The 18,763-nt window shown below is 26.4% G+C and overlaps 1 protein-coding gene across 1 annotated transcript; it reads right to left on the bottom strand.

Annotated features, from left to right (window-relative positions):
* Positions 1–6,301: 6,301 nt before the first annotated feature.
* On the bottom strand, positions 6,302–9,932 carry LOC131173160 (beta-glucosidase 13-like). Its single transcript, XM_058135076.1, has 13 exons — positions 9,744–9,932; positions 9,229–9,298; positions 8,919–8,977; positions 8,742–8,817; positions 8,571–8,648; positions 8,155–8,242; positions 7,783–8,038; positions 7,517–7,632; positions 7,202–7,419; positions 7,053–7,087; positions 6,855–6,957; positions 6,649–6,757; positions 6,302–6,566 (listed from the first exon to the last, which is right to left on the bottom strand). The coding sequence occupies exons 1-13, from the start codon at positions 9,924–9,926 to the stop codon at positions 6,302–6,304; spliced, it is 1,656 nt and encodes a 551-aa protein (XP_057991059.1). The 5' UTR covers positions 9,927–9,932.
* Between the last annotated feature and the right edge of the window lie 8,831 nt (positions 9,933–18,763).

Genomic DNA, 18,763 nt, shown 5'->3' with positions numbered 1-18,763 from the left:
GCACAATTCAATTGAGCAATTCATAGTCCAGCGTTTTTTTTTATTGGTACATCAGGAAATCTCCTGCTCATTTTATGATTCACAAAAATTAATTCCTTTTAAATTCATGACTGTCTCCCTCAACAATATCTTCTCTAAGAATCTAATTTGAGTTTTTACTTAGGAGCTCAGGCCTTACCACTGCAGCTAATACTTGTTGGTATAGTCCAGTAATTTTAATCATATTTATTAGATATATAAAATTATTCTTTAGAACTCCACTAAACTTTTAAATGGAGTAGTTTCCTGATATGATATTAGAATCTCTAAATTAAAAGGTCTAGAATTATCTCTATTTATTTAATTAAATGTTTCAGCACAAACAAAATAAGCTTGTGCTTGTTCATGTTTTAAGCTAGTGGTTGTTCCCATGTAAAATAAATAGAATTTATGTGTTTATATCTTGAGTCAATAACAAATTAGATTCAAGTAAATTTGGTTTGATTTATCATCACTGGCTTGATAAAAGACTTTGAAACACAAATTTAGCTAGCCACGGAGGAATGCTGCACATCCAGATAAACAATCTAAATTTCTAAACTTCAAGAAACCCATCATTTGAGCTTATTTAACCACTTAGAAGGATATAATATTACGAGACAACAAAAGTAACACAGAGATCATAGAAAAAGTTCTAAAATTTTTCAGAGCGTAAGCGTGTAACTCAAATTGTTAAAGATGAATTCAAGATCACAAGAGTAGCTACTGCCCATGATGAACCATTTTCAATTGAAAAAGGAACTAATTGAATGATACATGTTTGGTTCACCGATCTTGATCTCAGCAGTTCAGTAAGCAATCTTAAGTTTCCACTCTTAATTAAAATTTTGCCCATTGCAGGCTGCAGCACTCTAATTCAGATGATTCTGAAGAGTGATTAGATTTTTTTTTCTTCATGTATTTGGTCGATTAGAAGAATGAAATTGTAAATTACCATCATCAAATTCAGAGCTAAAAAGCTCTTACCGTCAGAATTCCCAATTCCTGGAAAAGTTTTCTGCGGTTGACAATGTCCCGCATTAGATTGCGGTGGAGAAACAGAACAAGCGTGCGGTACATTGTTGGTTCTGATGGTAGTGGGAAAATCGCGGCTGCCAGTGGTAGTGACAACGCCGATGATGAAGGCAGCTTGCAGCGCCATGCCAGGAAGTCAGAGAGAGGAACATAGTAAGGGTCTGTTTGGATGGGGTAAGTAAAGTGTAAATAATGGAATGGTAAGAAAGGGTAAGAAAGGCGAAGAATAAGGAGGATTATAATAAAAAAATCTCATTTTTGAGAATGGATGAATTAATAAAAAGGTAAGGGAAGGTAATGTATATTTTTTATGTTTCATAAGAGGTAAATGAGAGATAAATTTAAGGGGTATGTAAATAGAAATCTTCATAATTCTCAATCTTTCCCTCCTTACCTCTCTTTACACCCTCAGTTGGGGTGTAACAAAAATTAGAATTTGAGGAGTAAGAGAGGGTAAGGTTTATCCTTACTTATCATTGCCCTCTATTAACTCGCCTCTTTTCAAATAAGGGTAAAATAATTACTGACCCTCCTTACCTTTGTTTACCCCTCCTTCACCCTCATCCAAACAAACCCTAGGGAATCAGGATCCATTTATTCAGCTATTAGTATATCTTATAGAAAAAATTTTTCCTTTTATAAAGGAAAAAGTTACGAAATTATTAAATAATAATATTTAGAAATTAATTTTAAATTTCAATACTTAATTTAAAAAGTAAATACATAAATATTAAGTCAATAGAAATTTATAAAATCAATTCGAATAGTGAGTAACTAAATGGACGGCAATTATGTAGTGATGTAGCTTGAATTTTGAATGTATTTTTATGAACTCAAATTTTCATCTGACTTGAAAAGTCTACATTGTGATCTAAATGAAATATTTTATGAGATTAATAGTGGCTTATTTTGGCAGTGTTATGAGAGTTGGCATAAATATATTAGAGTTAGGATTTAAAGAGTTTTGTATGATTATATCCTCTGCTTTTCATCATAGTGAAATCTTTCTTTTGTGTTTTCTCTGTGAACGTAAATTTTACAGCTAAATTACGTAAATTTTGTGTCTTTTTTTTTTTTTCTTTCTTCCTCTATCTTGAAATTGTTTCACCATGTGTGTGCCTGTTATAACAAATTTAAAATGATATAACTTTTTATTTATACAAAAATATTGCGTTAGTTTATACATGTAAAGATTAAATCTTTTCTTTGAATAACATAATTAAACTCTGATTGAAGGAAATATGCTATACAACTTAATATTTTCATACACTAATATGAAAAAAGATAATGACATTAATTTGAAACACAACTCAAAAGGATACAAACTTTTATTTCAAAGATAGTATAACAACACAACATAAGCTTGAAATTCCTATAGGAAACACAACATCACCATAAGACAAGCTAGGTCACTGGAGCTGAGAGTAGCCCGATGATATAACTCAATCTGTCCAGTTTGAAAGCATATAGTCTTATTATTGTTTTCCTATTAAGAGTTGCATAATACTAATAAAAGAAAACTATATTCTTCCATGTCTTAAACAAATAGTTTTTCGATAATAAAAAAAAATTTATTGCTAAATTTATGACTCAAAATTCTAGTTGATTTAGAATACACTTTTTCCTAATTTAAGTGGATAAATATTTCTAGATAGAATGGAGGAATATTCTCTATATAAAGTAGAACTTGAATGGGATTTCTAGGTAGATTAGGATTGAAGGGATTAACAATGGTGGAAAGATTATTTGGCTTTATCCATGGAGAGTGACTTTACCTATACAAGGAGTAGCTTTCAACCTATGGAGTGAATGACTTCGCTAATTGCTGAGAATTTGACTTAGTCCATTAATGAAGGGCTCTTGCCCATTGCAATCAGAGAGAGACTTTGGCCTAAGGTTTGTAGTCCTATGAAGAAAAAGAAGCTTCAACCTAAGGTGGAGAAGGGAATAGTCCAAGTGCAAGTGACTATTATTCATTATAGTTGAAAACCACTTTTGTGGTGTAGCAATTAAAGTAGTAAATATATTATGTTATGTCTAGATGAGATTGAAAGGACTAACTAATATATTTACTATGAGCAGTTTAATGTGAGGGTTCTCTTGAGTATATTTGATTTATGAATGGTATAGCTTTGAGCTTATAACGATGATTTATTTATAGTGAAATATGGCATGCCCATGGATATAACTCTATGTTAAAAGGGTGAGCCACATAAATATTGATATTTTGTGTATTTACTTTATTTCTTTATAATTTATATACTTCTGCAGTACACAATAACTGATATCAGAGCTTGAGAATGATCTTAGTGAGTTTGGTTGAAAGCGGAGTTGCTGTGACATGTAGAAGTTGTACACATAATATGAAAGATGCAAGCTCAAGGAAGTGAAAAGTTGAAATTGAGGAGGAGTTCTTGATGCAAAATCAAGAAAATTGATGATGAGAAAATTTCTTTGAAGAAAGAAGTAAGTTACACCTAGGATGAAAATTGAAGATTTGAAGGGATCAAATTCAAGCAATCCTAGTTGATTTGAAATACTTTTTTCTTAATTTGAGTAAGATAAATATTTTTTGATAGGATTGTGGAATATTTCTTATACAAAGTAAAACTCCTATATTAGTATTATTTCTAAATTGAGTGTGATTCCTAAATAGATTAGAATTGAGATGATTAACACTACAAATAGGAGAATAGTGGATAAGTTATTTGGTTTTGTTAATAGAGAGCGGCTTTTCCTATAGAAGTAGTGGCGTTCTGCCTATGGAGTGAATAACTTTGCCAATTGCTAAGGATTTAACTTTGTCCATTGACAAGAGGCTCCATGAAGGGAGAGAGACTTCGGCCTAAGGTTTACAGTCTCATGGAAATAAAGAGATTTTGGCCTAAGGTGAATAAAGGGCATAGTACAGGCTATTGTCCATTATAATTGAAGACACCCACCCTTTGTGGAGTAGCATTTAAAGTAGTAAATATATTGGATTATATCTAGAGAATATTAAAATAACTAATATATTACTATAAGCAGTTTGATGTGAGGATTCTCTTAGATGTTATTGAATTTATGGATAGTATAGTTTTAAACTTATAATGATGATTTATTGATGGTGGCAGATAATCTTATATTGAGAGGATGAACCACGTAAATATTAGTATTTTATATGTTTACTGTATTTTTTTTTATAGTTTATACACTTTGGGGTGGACAATATTTTTATTGATGAATAAATAAATATTAAAGAAATGAAGCATGCCCTGTCCAAGTCCAAAGAGAATCTGGACTTTGATTCTTGTGTGCTCTGTTTTCTTCCGGCCGGATTCAACTTACTGTTGATTTTTTTTTAATATTTGAAATTTTAATTATATAAATAATTTTAAACTCTCTTTTATTGCCTAAAAAATATGATTTTATAAAATAATTTATTAAAATGGTTTAAATTGAGGCAAAATTTATGAATTATGTTTTTCATGGATCTCAGCTAATTTTGAATTTAATTTATAAGACTAGTGTGGAATTCATCACAATTAATATTTAGAATTTGATCGTTATAACGAATGTATAAGAAAATTTTCTATGAAGAGAAAAATATTTTATTTTGTGTTATTTGATTTATGTAATTTTTTTTTTATTTATGCTTATTCTTGGCCTTCAAGAATAATATTTAGGAAATTTTTGTGTAACAGAAGTTAAGGTGGTTAGGGATTCTATTTTGTAATTGATTCACACTTGAAGAATTTGCTACAATATTATTTAATAACATATTTTTGCTTATAAGAAAAAAAAAAAAAGAATTTGCTACAATATAAACGTTCTAAGAGCGACTGTAGAGAGATGAATACAAGAACTCGATACAATTTCCTTCGAAATTTTTCTTCTTTCCTTCTTCTCCTCTTTCAATTTTGGTCCTTGTTTCTCTCATTTCTTCCTCAGTTTCCCTCATTTTCCCTCTCTCTCTTGTTGCCCAAACTCCCTTGTTAAGCCACCAGAAGTGTTTTTATAGCTTGTTGACTTTGAATTGAAGTGCACATGGGAAGCCTGACAAATTATTCTCCTCAATTGTTTTTTCAGGAGGTAGTTTGCTACTATTTTTCTTTAATTTTTTATCATCACAATTTCATGAACATATTTATCATCTGTTTAGTGTTATTATTGGAGATCACATTCTTGAATATCTAAATTAGAGGCTATTAATATTCGTTTTGAGTTTGACATGTTTTAATCATAAAAACTCTCAAATAGTTCTTGCAGCAATATTTAAAATGGTATTTCTTTTTTTAAAAAAATGAAGTATAATCTCAAAACAAGTCTGATCTCCTGAGCAGAACTGGTTGAAACCTGAGGTTAAACCAATTAATGCACCAAAAATCCCTTTATTGCTTGACTTCACAACTGCTGCGACGCCCTTTACTGAAGAGAATTCATTTTGCAAGCATATTACAAAAATTGAATGCCAGATATACTAGAGGAAGTCTTACTGGGTCATACTTGTTCTGGCAATTTGTTCTTACTGTATTAGATTGCGATGGTTCCGGGCTAGTGGGAAACTAGTGACCGCCGGCGGTAGAGACAACTGATAACGTCGGTCATGAAGGTAGCTGTCGGTGCCATGCCGGGAAGTCGGAGATAGGAACACAAGGAATTTCAGCTATTAAAAATATCTTATCAAAAGCCTTTTTGTGATTTTTTATTATTTAATTCAGAAAAGAAAAGTTATTAAATTATTAACTAATAAGATTTTACAATTTTTTTTTGACGAGAATATTTAATAAATTAATATTCAAAACAATATTTTATTCAAAAAATGAATACCTGTCTTTTCATGTAAATGGTTGTGCTTTTTTCCTTGTATATGTCCAGTTCATCGATTCTGGAAAAGAAATTTTTCGTAGTTGACCAATGCTGCTTATTTTGGCTTTTTCTGTCTATTGGATGGTGGCATGGACCGTCAACTATTATATATCACAATTATATTTTATTATATAATATTTTATATTCAATGAATAAATAAATAATTATTTTCAATTAATGAGAAAAATAATAAACATTTACTTAAAACACAAATCAGAAGGATAATAGCTTTTATTTCAAAGATAGAACAGAAAGACAATAAGGCATGCTTCCAACAAGGGACACCGCATCACCAAATCATTTATTGCAACAAAGGCTAGGTCACCGGAGCTGAGCACTTGTCCAGTGATATTATTTAACAACAAGAAACACAAATACTACACAAATCTATATGGCGCCTTCACATTATGTAGTATTTGCCAAGCTTCCTTGAGTTCCCTGAAGTAACTTGGCCGGTGATCTTGTTTAAAGGCTGTGACTTCTTAGAGAGTGCATTGTTCAGAAAACCGTGGAACCATGTAGCTGAATGCTTAGCATATCTTTTCAGCTGGCTATCTTTGTAGTCTACATAGTATAAACCAAACCTTGAAGTGTAACCAATATTCCATTCGAAGTTGTCCAAATATGACCATGCAAAGTAACCTTTGACATTAACAGTGTAATTACTGCCAAAACAAACTATGATTAGAAAATTTGATTAAGGATTATAAAAAATCTCTATATTAGTATCTTGGAAATTATACTCACTTGAGAGATTCCAATGCTTTCCATAAATGCATTCGGTAGTAGTCTATTCTAAATTGATCCTTAAGCGCGTCGTCAATACTTTCAGTTTCGTTATTGGCATTGTCAACCCCTAAATTTGTGTATGGAAAATTTTTAAAGGATCAGAGTAAAATATAACTGTAATTCACTGGCTAGCATTCTTATCAAAGAAAAGCATTAATAGTTACCATTCTCAGTAATATAAATTACTGGATCATCATATCTGTCTTTGGTATAGTTCAACAGATTTCGGATACCTTTCGGAAAAATGTAAAACCAAGGTGAGTAAGCCTGCAAATTTTGATTTTTACGTTAGGGATATCAATCATAAAAGTATAATTATCTTTTTCTTATATTTTTACTGATTTATTTTCTTATATACTAACCTGTGGACCAATGAGATTACCATCATAATCATAAGCTGCGCAAAAGACCATATTTATTATTAATTAATTTAAAAATAATGAATTGAACACATTCACACATATATATAAAATCAACACCTTCAATATATTATGTTTGCAGGTAAACTTACCAGTTACATTAACATGACTATCAGTTTTATATCTGATGTATTCTGGATCAACTGTATAATTGGGTTTTGCATAATATGAAGTGTAGTATTGTAACCCAATAAAATCATATGATTTTCTGAGCAAATTAGTTTCTTCATCAGTAAATGTGAGCAATCTATCTCCAACTAAATCTCGAACTCTTCTTGGGTATCGACCATAGGTTAGCGGATCCATCCACCTAAAAATTATAAAAATAACATATATGTTATTTTAATACTTTTACACATAATAAAGACTCAGTTGCTTCATAATTTGAAAAAAAAAAAAAGACTTACAATCCAAACATGAAATCTAGAGCTGTTTTGGATGCTTCGATATCAACTGTTCTATTGGAGAGAGGTTCAAACCAAAAGGTAAAAAGTGTTATCCCAATCTGGCCATTTTGATTTTTCTGCACAGTCAATATAACTCAAATATACATAAATTTATACTTTAAAAAAAGTAATTAATAGTTATACACACATCCCAGTTTGTTTTTGGGTTCTTATTCAATAAAATTGTTTGCTTATAAAAAAAATTATAATTATACACACATATATACCTTGTACTTTTCTCGATATACTTGTACAGCGGCAGCATGAGCAAGGAGTAAATGATGTGCAACCACATAAGGTTCAGTGGCTGAATTTCCAGCAGGACATTGATGATTCACCCAATATGAGCATCGACCAGGGGCAAAAATTCCATCATCATAGGCAAATCCACTAAGAGCCCAAGGTTCATTGAAAGTCATCCAATATTGCACTCGATCACCAAATTTTTCAAAGAGAAGATCCGCATAATCACGATAATCATTCCTATATTTTATGCAATCATTTAATAAAGTATTTTATTAGTTGGATAAGAATATTATTATTCAAAGAAAATTTGACCTTTTAATATTTTGAAAATGTAATCTGAAGTTTATACTTACACAATATTGGAGCTTAAAAAGCCACCATACTTGTCCTCAAGGGCTTGAGGAGTATCCCAATGAAAAATTGTAACAAAAGGTTTTAGGTCTGCATTTTGCAAAAAAATAAGTTAGCTGTAGAATTAGCTAGAAGATAAAGTTCCTTCTTTACTTTTGAAAAAATAAGGAGCTAGAAGACAATATTGTTAGCTACTTAATTAGTTGTAGTTCAAATTTTCTAATACTAAATGTTTGGTGTTTTGTGGTTTTAACATTGGGTGTAAAAAAATAAAATAAAATAAAATTTAATAGGCATACAACCCTACAATTTTTACTATTTTAATATGTTTTCTAAATATTAAAGATAGAAAAGTTCTTCTGCTAAAAAAAAAAAAGTTCTCGTTATTTTTTTTTTTTAAAAAAGAGAAAATTATCACCATTTTTTATAATTTCATTAATAACATCATTGTAAAAATCAATCCCTTCTTGATTCACTCCTTCACGTCTCCTTCCACCTGAAAATTTAAAATAAAAAAAAAATTATTAGTATATAATGTAGAAAATGAAGCCAACACATTTTTAATTCAAAACTTTGATTAAGTACTTACTAGGTATAATTCTAGTCCATGAAATGGATAATCTGAAAGCATCAAACCCCATGTTTTTCACATTTTTTATATCTTCCTGTTACATCAGTTTCATAAATCTTGTTAAATTTTATTGTCGATAGTAAACAAGGATTTTGTAGGAGAAAAATAATTTCAAAAAAGTTTTGACTATTATACCCGGAAGTGATGATAGAAATCAACTGCTATGTCTCCATTGCTGTGATCTAATATCCTCTCTGCAATATTACATAGAAATAAGTAACATTTTGCATATATATGAAAAATTATAAGATGTTTTGAGTGCATTAAAAAATAATGAACTTCTTACTCACAAAAATTCAATTATTTCTTAGAACATGAATCATTAGTACTATAAGCTAGTGAGAGAAGGAGCATCTGTTTCATAAGCACTCAATATTTCTTTCCCTCTCTTTCTATATAAGAATTTTAGAGTTTAAATAATTTATTCATACATACACAAAGATACCTGGAGTCTCATGGGTAAATGTGTCCCAGACACTGGGTCCTCTGCCTGATTTGTTCGCTGCACCTTCAATCTGAATGCCACAAACAAGAGAAGTTAAACAATAGTTAGTGAAGAAACACCTAAATCTTCAGTAGCTTATCTTCAATCTTCAATAATTTTTTGTTTGGGTATAAAAGTGAGAATTTATCAATGAAAAACCAAGAAAAACTAACTTAACTTGGATATATCAAAACTAAACTCAGTCATCAGACCATCTCAATACGCCCAAAATTAGAGGGAAAAAAGAAAGTTCTAAGCCATTTATCAATTAATTACTTGTTTGTCGTTCCAACTAGAACCATTTGGCTTTATAATTTCTCCAAAATTAGGCACAAAAGGCTAAGTGAAAAAACATGGTAGCTAGAATTAGATAAAATATGAAGTTAAAAACATGAGGATTGAAGAAATTTCATTCTAGTGGAAAAGAGAAATTGGGAGAAATTGGGAGGCGGCAATCCCAGAATAATCGTTTATACCTGGTAAGCAGAAGTGGCAGTCCCAAAAATAAAGCCATCTGGAAAATACTTACGGCTAAAATCTGCAGGGATATCATCATCATCATCATCATCTGCCATTGCTGGCTTAGTATAAGCTGACAAGCTTATGAAGAAGACGAGAATCCCTAACAGCAGAAGAGAGTGTTTAGTAGCCAAAGCCATAATTGATGGTATTAAGATTGCAAGTGCTTGTGTGGTTTTCACTTCTTTGGCAGTGTCCCCTTTATATAGAGGTTCATGCAAAGACATGAAATTGTAAATTTGTCCACGTGATGATTTTCATGCATGGTTGATGCTTCTTATCTATAGTAGCATTAAAATAAGCCTAAGTAAGATTCCTCGATATCTGTTCCGTGGTTGCCCAACTGGTTCTTTTTTATATTTCATAAAACAATGAAGGTTTCTTCGTGCCATGCAACTTTCTTACCTCACAGAATCAAATACATTTTTAAATGTAATTTGATTGAACTTTAGATGTTTTTTTTAGGACTAATTTTAACTTTTGATTGATTTTTATTTCTTTTCAAATAATGTATTATCTAGTTTTGCAAGAATATACCACACAAGTGTATATATATATATATATATAGCTAACATTCAATAAAATCAGTTCTCTCTACTTATTAAAAGAAATAAAAATAACTATAATGTCTGTAAACATATATGTACATAATTATATCATTCATTTTCATTCAATATCTATATAGAGTGAAAAATATGTTTGATTCAATGGTTATACTCCCTCCATTCATTTCAAGTGTTGTTTTAGGAAAAAAAATTTTACCACTTTATTTGCCATTTAGAAAATTGAGAAAACATTAATATATTTTTTTAAAAACTTTACTCTTATCTATTATTATTGTCAATGCATTTATCTTTTCCTTATCAATTTTCTACATTTGAAAGGTACTTTAATTAATTATAAGTATTTTATTTTTTTTAGAAATGGGATTATCCAATTATTTCTTTGTAAAAAAACCTTAAAAAGCATTTTGAATAATACGGAGGAAGTAATTATGTTAATAGTTTAAATTTTGAAAAATTAATTTAAGAGTTATATGTTTATTAAATGCCTTTTGTTACTTTTTAACCTTAAATGCAATTAATAATTTAAAAATCAAAAGTTAATGCTAGCTTTGTTAACTTTTATGTTGTTTAAAGTTTTTCAATTAAGAAAGTAATTAAATCATTCAAATTATAATTAAATAATTTTTAATTTAATTAAATTACTCTTTATCTCACCTAATTAAGAGAAAAAAAGATATTATTAAATATAAATTTTAGAAAATTAGATAAATAGTTATCGTATTTAGTAGAGATAAGGACAAAATTAAAAAAAAATTTCTTGATCTTCTTAAAATGATAAATAATTATGGAGAAAATAATTTCTAAAAAATGACAGGAAAAAACTCAATTAACTTTTGTCCAGATGTTCATAAATGCAGAGAGGTTAATTAAACGGTAAACTTAACCTGAATGTTCTATACAAGCCATAAATGCTAGCCGAGTCTCATGGCATTAAAGCCAAAGCAAGATTCTATCAAATTTCTTTTAGAATTAAAATTTAATTTAGTTGAACTTCAAATAATCTTTTAGACCTAAGAATTAATGGATTATAAATCTATCAAATTTCAAGAATATATTTTTAAGCTGTTTCAAGAATATGCCATATAACCATTGAAAATTTACTAATAAGAGGTTGGGCATTTTCTTGTGCCAGGACAGAGCTCAATCTATCAAACCTTTGTAGTAGTTTTGATAAAGTCTAAATCAACTAATATTTTTATATATTAAAGAATACATTCTATAAAATTGTTTCACTAAGTATATGTTTATATGTTTACAAAAATAAAAAATAAAAAACATTAATGTATACGTCTCTGTTTAACATTAAAATTAAAAAATATATATAAAACGTATCATTATATTTTTTATTTAACACTGACTCGAAAACGATTGCAAAATAGAGCATATGTAGGAAAGTACAGTCAATGAAATGAAATTAAAAGAAGAAAAAAAAAGAAAAGAAAATGTGAGTCGACATTTAAAAATGTATGATGAAATCAATGCAAATGGAAACCGGCAGACAAGATTGAAAGTATGGATTGTTTCTTAAACGTTTAGGTTTTAATAATGAGAGATAGAGACAATAATGAAGCAATTATATTGTAGGATGGCTAGGTGGCCTTCTTCTTTAGATAATTTCTTTATCTAATTATCTTTTCTTTTTCTTTATCTAACTTTTAAACCTAATCATATATATTGAAAAACAAGAAAACTTATGAACTTTTTGCCAATTAGAGTAGTTTTATTAGTTTTTTTTTTAATTTTAAATTAAAAAAATAAAATTTAAATCTCTCCATCTAATTCACTCTCTTGCCCAATACATAGGAGCATAGGGAGTGGAAATTTTGACATTTTCTTCAATCTTTTGTAATCAATGTGACAAATTAAAGTTAGCTCTTGAGTCGATGCACATATTGCATTCTCCACAAGCTAAATCCATGTGAAAATTCAGAATAAAATTGTTGTGAGTCCCATAACTCTTCAGTCGGTGGTAAAAAAAAAATACGTCATATAGCCGTCGGTAGTAAATGAATAAATTCAAGATTTCACTACAAGAAAGAGCACTGTCAAAAATATAAAATTTTCTATAATAAATTTACAGTAATAACATATAAACTAGTATAATGTCCATACTATACACGCGTAATTTGTAATTTTTATTTTTTAATTTAATTTTTAATTATATTTTAAACAAGATAAATTATTATTATTAAATTAATTTTAAATTAATTTTATTTATTTAATTTAATTTGAATAAATTTTTACTTATTATAATAATAAATTTTTAATTAATTTATGATATAATTCATTAAATATTTATTTAATTCTTTTTATACATATATTTAAAGTAGTTTTTATAATTATTTCTTTTAAAATGTAATAAAAATATTTTATTCAAAAAATAATTTAAATTTTATTAAATTTTTATATTTTATCATATAATTTATGTGCATTAATATTTATTTTTATAAATTACAAAAAATACATAAATTAATGAGAAAACAATATTATTTTAAAAATATATGAATATAATATTTTTTGTTGTTAATATAATAAAAATAATTAAATTACTAATAATGAATAAAATTATTTAATTTTAATAATAATGAAAATATATAACATTATTATTAATTAAAAATAATATTCTATTCTATTATTTTTTAAAAATACTATATCTAAGTATAAATTGTTTTTTATTAATCTGATATATTTTTTTATAAAATAATTTTTTTGACAAAAATGGTTATCACTTTACATAAATTTATGATATAAAATAAATATATTTCATAAAAATTAAAATTTTAAAATATTATCATTTTCTATTAACATAATAAATATTAAAAGTACATACTATTTTCAAAAAATAAATTCAATAATTTTAATATTTAACTTTAATTATTTTTAATTATCTTTATTTTTAACTAAATTTTTAATACAATTATATTTATAATTTATCTTTGAAATTCTACTTCTAAATAAAAATATAGTTGACAGATAATTTACACATAAAAAATATATGCATAAAAATATAGATATTTAATTAAAATTTAAAAATAAATTTATTAAAAAATTAATGATAATAAAATATAGATAATCAAAATATTAGTTATTATTGCTTTCGATATATAATTATAATGAAATAAAATATTTAAAAGTTTAACAAATATTAAATAAGAAATTTATAAAAAATTAATAATTAATTAAATATATTTAAATAAATAAATTTTGAGAATGATAACTAATAATTTTTAAAAGAAATAATAAAAAATAATACAAATTAAAAAAATATTTAAGAGTATTTATGTGAAATAAAAATACTTGGTAAAAAAGAGTGCTTAATATATATTAAATATCTCATATAACATATTATATATAGACAAACAAATGAAAATAATTTAAATAAAAAATTAATTTATAATTAAATATTATTTAATAGAAAAACGGTAACAAACATTTAAATTTAATTTTTATAATAGTAAAATATTTCCTATTTACTTGAAGATTTCAATTAAATTGTCATAAGTTAGCAGCAGCAGCAACAACAACAACAACAACAACAACAACAACAATAATAATAATAATAATTAGCATTAATTAATCTTAGGAAGGTGAAATAAAAAGAATAATAAATTATTAATATAAAAAATATTATATACTAATTATAAATAAATTAAATCTCTAAATTTTATTTTTATAATTTTTTATGTAAACTACACTTTTTGTCTCTTAAATGTCACGGTAGTATTGTAAATAATAATAATAATTAAAAGAAAAATAAAACAAAAACTAAGCAATAATTAGTATAAAGGAAAATATTTATGACTAATTATGATATCACAAATTAATAATCAATTTTCTTTAAATTAATAGCCATCAATGATCTTTATTATTATTATTATTATTATTATTATTATTAAGTGTAACATATGGCAAATAATATTTTTCATAAATGAATTTATAAAAAATAATATAAATACTTTTTAATTATTATATTTAATCATAAAATGTGTTAATTTTTTAAAAATCAAATTTTAAAGCAAATAATAATTTAAATCATAAATGTTAATGTACTATTATAAATAATAATGATAATTAAAAGAAAAATAAAAAAAATTAAATAATAATTAGCATAAGGGAGAGTATTAATGAAATATGACACATGATAAATTTTTCAAAAAAAATGCCACATATCATTTTATTGAAAATACCTCTTTACTTTATATATATATATATATAGATGGTTACATATTACCGTTACAAAATTATGACTATAGGTTTATTGACATCAATATTTACTGAAAGAAATTTCTAGTGATAACAATAACTGCTGCTATATTTCTTATATATATTGTTAGTAATAATTGTTTGTATTGTTACTATATATTAATTTTATGAAAAAAAATTAATATTGCTACAAAATTTTTACTGTTAGTTATTTGTTGTGTTTATAATCTTGAAGATGACTTAAATAGATACTCTTTTTATTGATTTAGTTTCAATTGTAATTTAAATTAAAAGTTTATAGTCTTAAAAATAATTTTAGCATTATTAAAAAAAAATTCATCAATTAATGAATAAATAAAAATTTTTTAAATTTCAAATTATTTAATACATAATAATAAACTCAAATTTTCTAATTTCAAAGATCATTCAAAATTTAAATTTGTTGAAGACGGTTTAAGTAAATATTTTTTTGGATTTATTTTAAAAATAATAATATAAAATGTATAAATAAAAGAAAGTACAATTTGAGATTTATTGAAAAATAAAAGAAAGTACAATTTTAGATTTATTGAAAACTTTTTGAAAAGAATATTTACTTTTAGAAATTGAAATTAATAAATTAAATTTGATAATATCAGAATTATTATCTTAATTCTAATTAAAATTAAATAAATAGATAAAAAGAAATTGGAAAGTTATCAATGGGGGTGCGAGATGCTTATCTGCTCAACGTAGACCGACATACGTTATATTACTTTTATGCTAAACCATTATATTTATTATTTATTTACTTTTTATAATCTTTTATTAATTGAGATTTATTTAATTAGTATATCTTCAAGTATGTATAAAGTATGTATACATTTGTGCTCAATTATTTATTAGAAATTCCTGTAAATACTGTTTATAAAAATAAATCTTAAAAAAAATTAAAAAATGAAAGAATTGACAATATTTCGATATATTTTCCTTTCTTTTCAAGCTAGCTCTTGAGTCGATGCATGATTGCATTCTTCACAAGCCAAATCCATGTGAATTGTGAACATTCAAAAGAAAATTGTTGAGTAAGTGGTAAGAAAAATATCAGATATATAGCTCTTGAGTCGATGCATATACATAAATATTGCACTCTTCAAGCCAAATCCATGTGAAAATTCAGAAAATAAATAATTGTAGAGTAAGTGGCAAGCAATTAAACCCAAATAGCACTTCAGTCAATGTCATATATATATATATATATAATGTTGATCATGATTTACATTTTTTGATAAAATTATTTCTCATAAAAAGAATGTAACTTTGATGAGATTAATTTATTGAAACTTTTAAGAAAGAATATTTATTATTAGAAATTGAAATTAATAAAATTTAATTTAATAATATTAGAATTATTATCTTTAATTCTAATTAAACTTTAATTAAAATTGCCTAGTCTAACTTAGTCCAATTATTAAAAGCATTCTACTTACTTAGTGTACTTAAAATCCAGTTTTCACCTCTCCAATTTCCCACTAAAAAAACTTCAATTAAAATTAAAAAATTAAAAAAAGAAATTGAAAGTTTATCATTCGTCAAAACTGGAGTGCGAGATGCTTATCTACTGGTGGTAGACTGACATACGTTGTCTACTTTTTATAATCTTTTATTAATAGAGATTGATTTAATTAGTGTATCTTCAAGTAATCAATTAATTAATTATATATTATAATTTGCGTTTAATTATTTATTAGTAATTCCTGTAAACACTGTTTATAAAAATAAATCTTTAATAAAAAATTAAAAAAAAAAAGAATCGACAATATCTTTTCGATATATTTTCCTTTCCTTTCAAGCTAAATCCATGTGAATCGTGAAAATTCAAAAGAAAATTGTTGAGTACGCAAGTGGTAAGAAAACTGTCACAGGTATAAGTCTTGAGTCCATACATGTATATAAGCCTAATCCATGTGAAAATTCAGAAAGAAAAAAAAAATAATTGTAGAGTAAGTGGTAAGAAATTAAGCCTAATAAATGTCATACTTTTATTTTAATAAAATTCCCAGTTTAATTAGCTGGACATAAAGAAGAAGTAAAGAACACTCCAAAATTATGGGCTAAATTAACTATAACAAAGATCGAAAAATAATCCTTTTAAGTGAGAAATATTAATATTTTCTGACAATGAGCTTATCGACAACGTTCTAGACACAATTCTTGATCTTTTCTTGTTTAGTTAATTTATCTTTTTGCCAGAGTTTCGAATCTTGCTAATCGTCCACGTTTATACTTTTTTATAAACATATATTATTAATTAATATTTGAAGAAAAGATAATTTGAATAAGTACTCTATTACATGGGAGTATATGTGATGTAAATTATATAGGAATAAAGATTCTATTAAAATTGTCATATGTTTTATCTCTGATAAAAAAATAATAATATAACTTGCGTATCTCTAAAGCCTAAAATTTTATGTATTTTTATAAATTAGATTTATAATAAAAGCATACTTTAAAAAATTAGATAAAAAAAATTAGATTCCACCATTGAATTTGGCATGCCTAAATTTTTATATAATTATTTAAAATAATCATTGAATATAGAGTAAATATATTTTAATTATTAATTATGATAAAAAGAGAGCGTAAAACTCACCATAATCTATGTTATTTTACTCTTATTACATGCTCGATTCTAAGTATGGAACTGTTTAATGTGTGTGTCTATATATATATAATTATATATTATATTTTTAACATGTATAATAAATTAATAATAATATATACATAAATTTATCAAACACTTAATATAAATCATCAACCCTAATAAATTATTAGCTATCAATAATTGCCATCAGCTGACATATTCTATTTGGATTGATTTATCATCATTGATCTAGCAAAACACTTTGAAAAACAAATTTAGCTAACCACAGAGGAATGCCGCACATCCAGATCAAAAAATAAAAATTTCTAAACTTCAAGAAACCATCATTTTGTGGTTATTTAGCTACAATGTGAACCAATCAGAAGGATATAATATTAAAGACAAGAAAAGTAACACAAAGATCATAGAAAAGTTCTAAAACTTTTCAGAGCACAAGTGTAACTCAAATTGTTAAAGACGAATTAAATATCACAAGAGTAGCTCCTGCCCATGACGAACCATTTTCAATAGAAAAAAGAACTCATTTAATGATGCATGTTTAGTTCACCGATCTTAATCTCTGCAGTTCAGTGAGCAATCTTAAAGTTTCCATGCTTAATTAAAACTTTGCCCTTTTGCAGGTTTCAGTATTCTAATTCAGATGATTCTGAAGATTGCAGGTTGCAGCAATCTGAATTATATCACTATGACTATCAGTAATGTAAAAAGTCCTCCTTTTCCTCTCCCAAATGCTACTCCATTAGTTACCCAGTTCAATAAATAATCCCCACAAAAATTAGCAAAGAAATGAACAAAAGGAGCTTATCAAAATAAATAAACAGAAGGTAAAACTTGGGTTGTTCCATTCCGCACTTGAATTCTTTTTTTTTTTTTTAATTTCAATGAAAAGATCCACTTTTTAACATTGCTTAACAAAAGGCAATAGCAAAAATTGAATGCTACAGATATTAGAGGAAGTTTTAATCTATCATACCTTGATTCTGGCGATTTGGTGAACTTAAATGCAAGCTATGAAATCGTTAGTTACCCAGTTCAGTAAATAATCCCTCTCAGGAATCCGCGCAAGAAAAATGACAAAAATGTTACACCGCGATTAGAAGAAGGAAATTGTAAATTACCATCAAATCCAGAGCTGAAAACCTCTGAGCTTCAGAGTTCCCAATTACAGGAAATGTTTTCTGCGATTGACAATGTCCCATATTAGATTGCGGGGGTCAGGTGGTGGTGGGAAACTCTTGACTGCCGGCGGTAGTGACAACTTCTAACGCTGGTCATGAAGGGTAGCTACCGGTGCCATGACAGAAGTCGGAGATAGGAACACAAGGAACCTTTCTGTGTTCATTTCAGCTATTAAATATATCTTATCAAAAACCGTTTTGCGAATTTTTTTATTATTTAATTAGGAGAAGTAAAGTTATTAAATTATTAAATAATAATACTTCATAAATTAACATTCAAAGTAATATTTTATTCAAAAAATAAACAAATACTCTTTTGTGGATGACTTTTTTTTATTTAAATTTAATTTATTATAAATTTAGGATATAAAATATATAATAGT

Source organism: Hevea brasiliensis, chromosome 14 (assembly GCF_030052815.1).
Source record: "Hevea brasiliensis isolate MT/VB/25A 57/8 chromosome 14, ASM3005281v1, whole genome shotgun sequence".
Taxonomy (NCBI): Eukaryota; Viridiplantae; Streptophyta; class Magnoliopsida; order Malpighiales; family Euphorbiaceae; genus Hevea; species Hevea brasiliensis.
The sequence above is the reverse complement of the archived record's forward strand: the minus strand, read 5'-3'. Positions and strand labels throughout refer to the sequence as shown.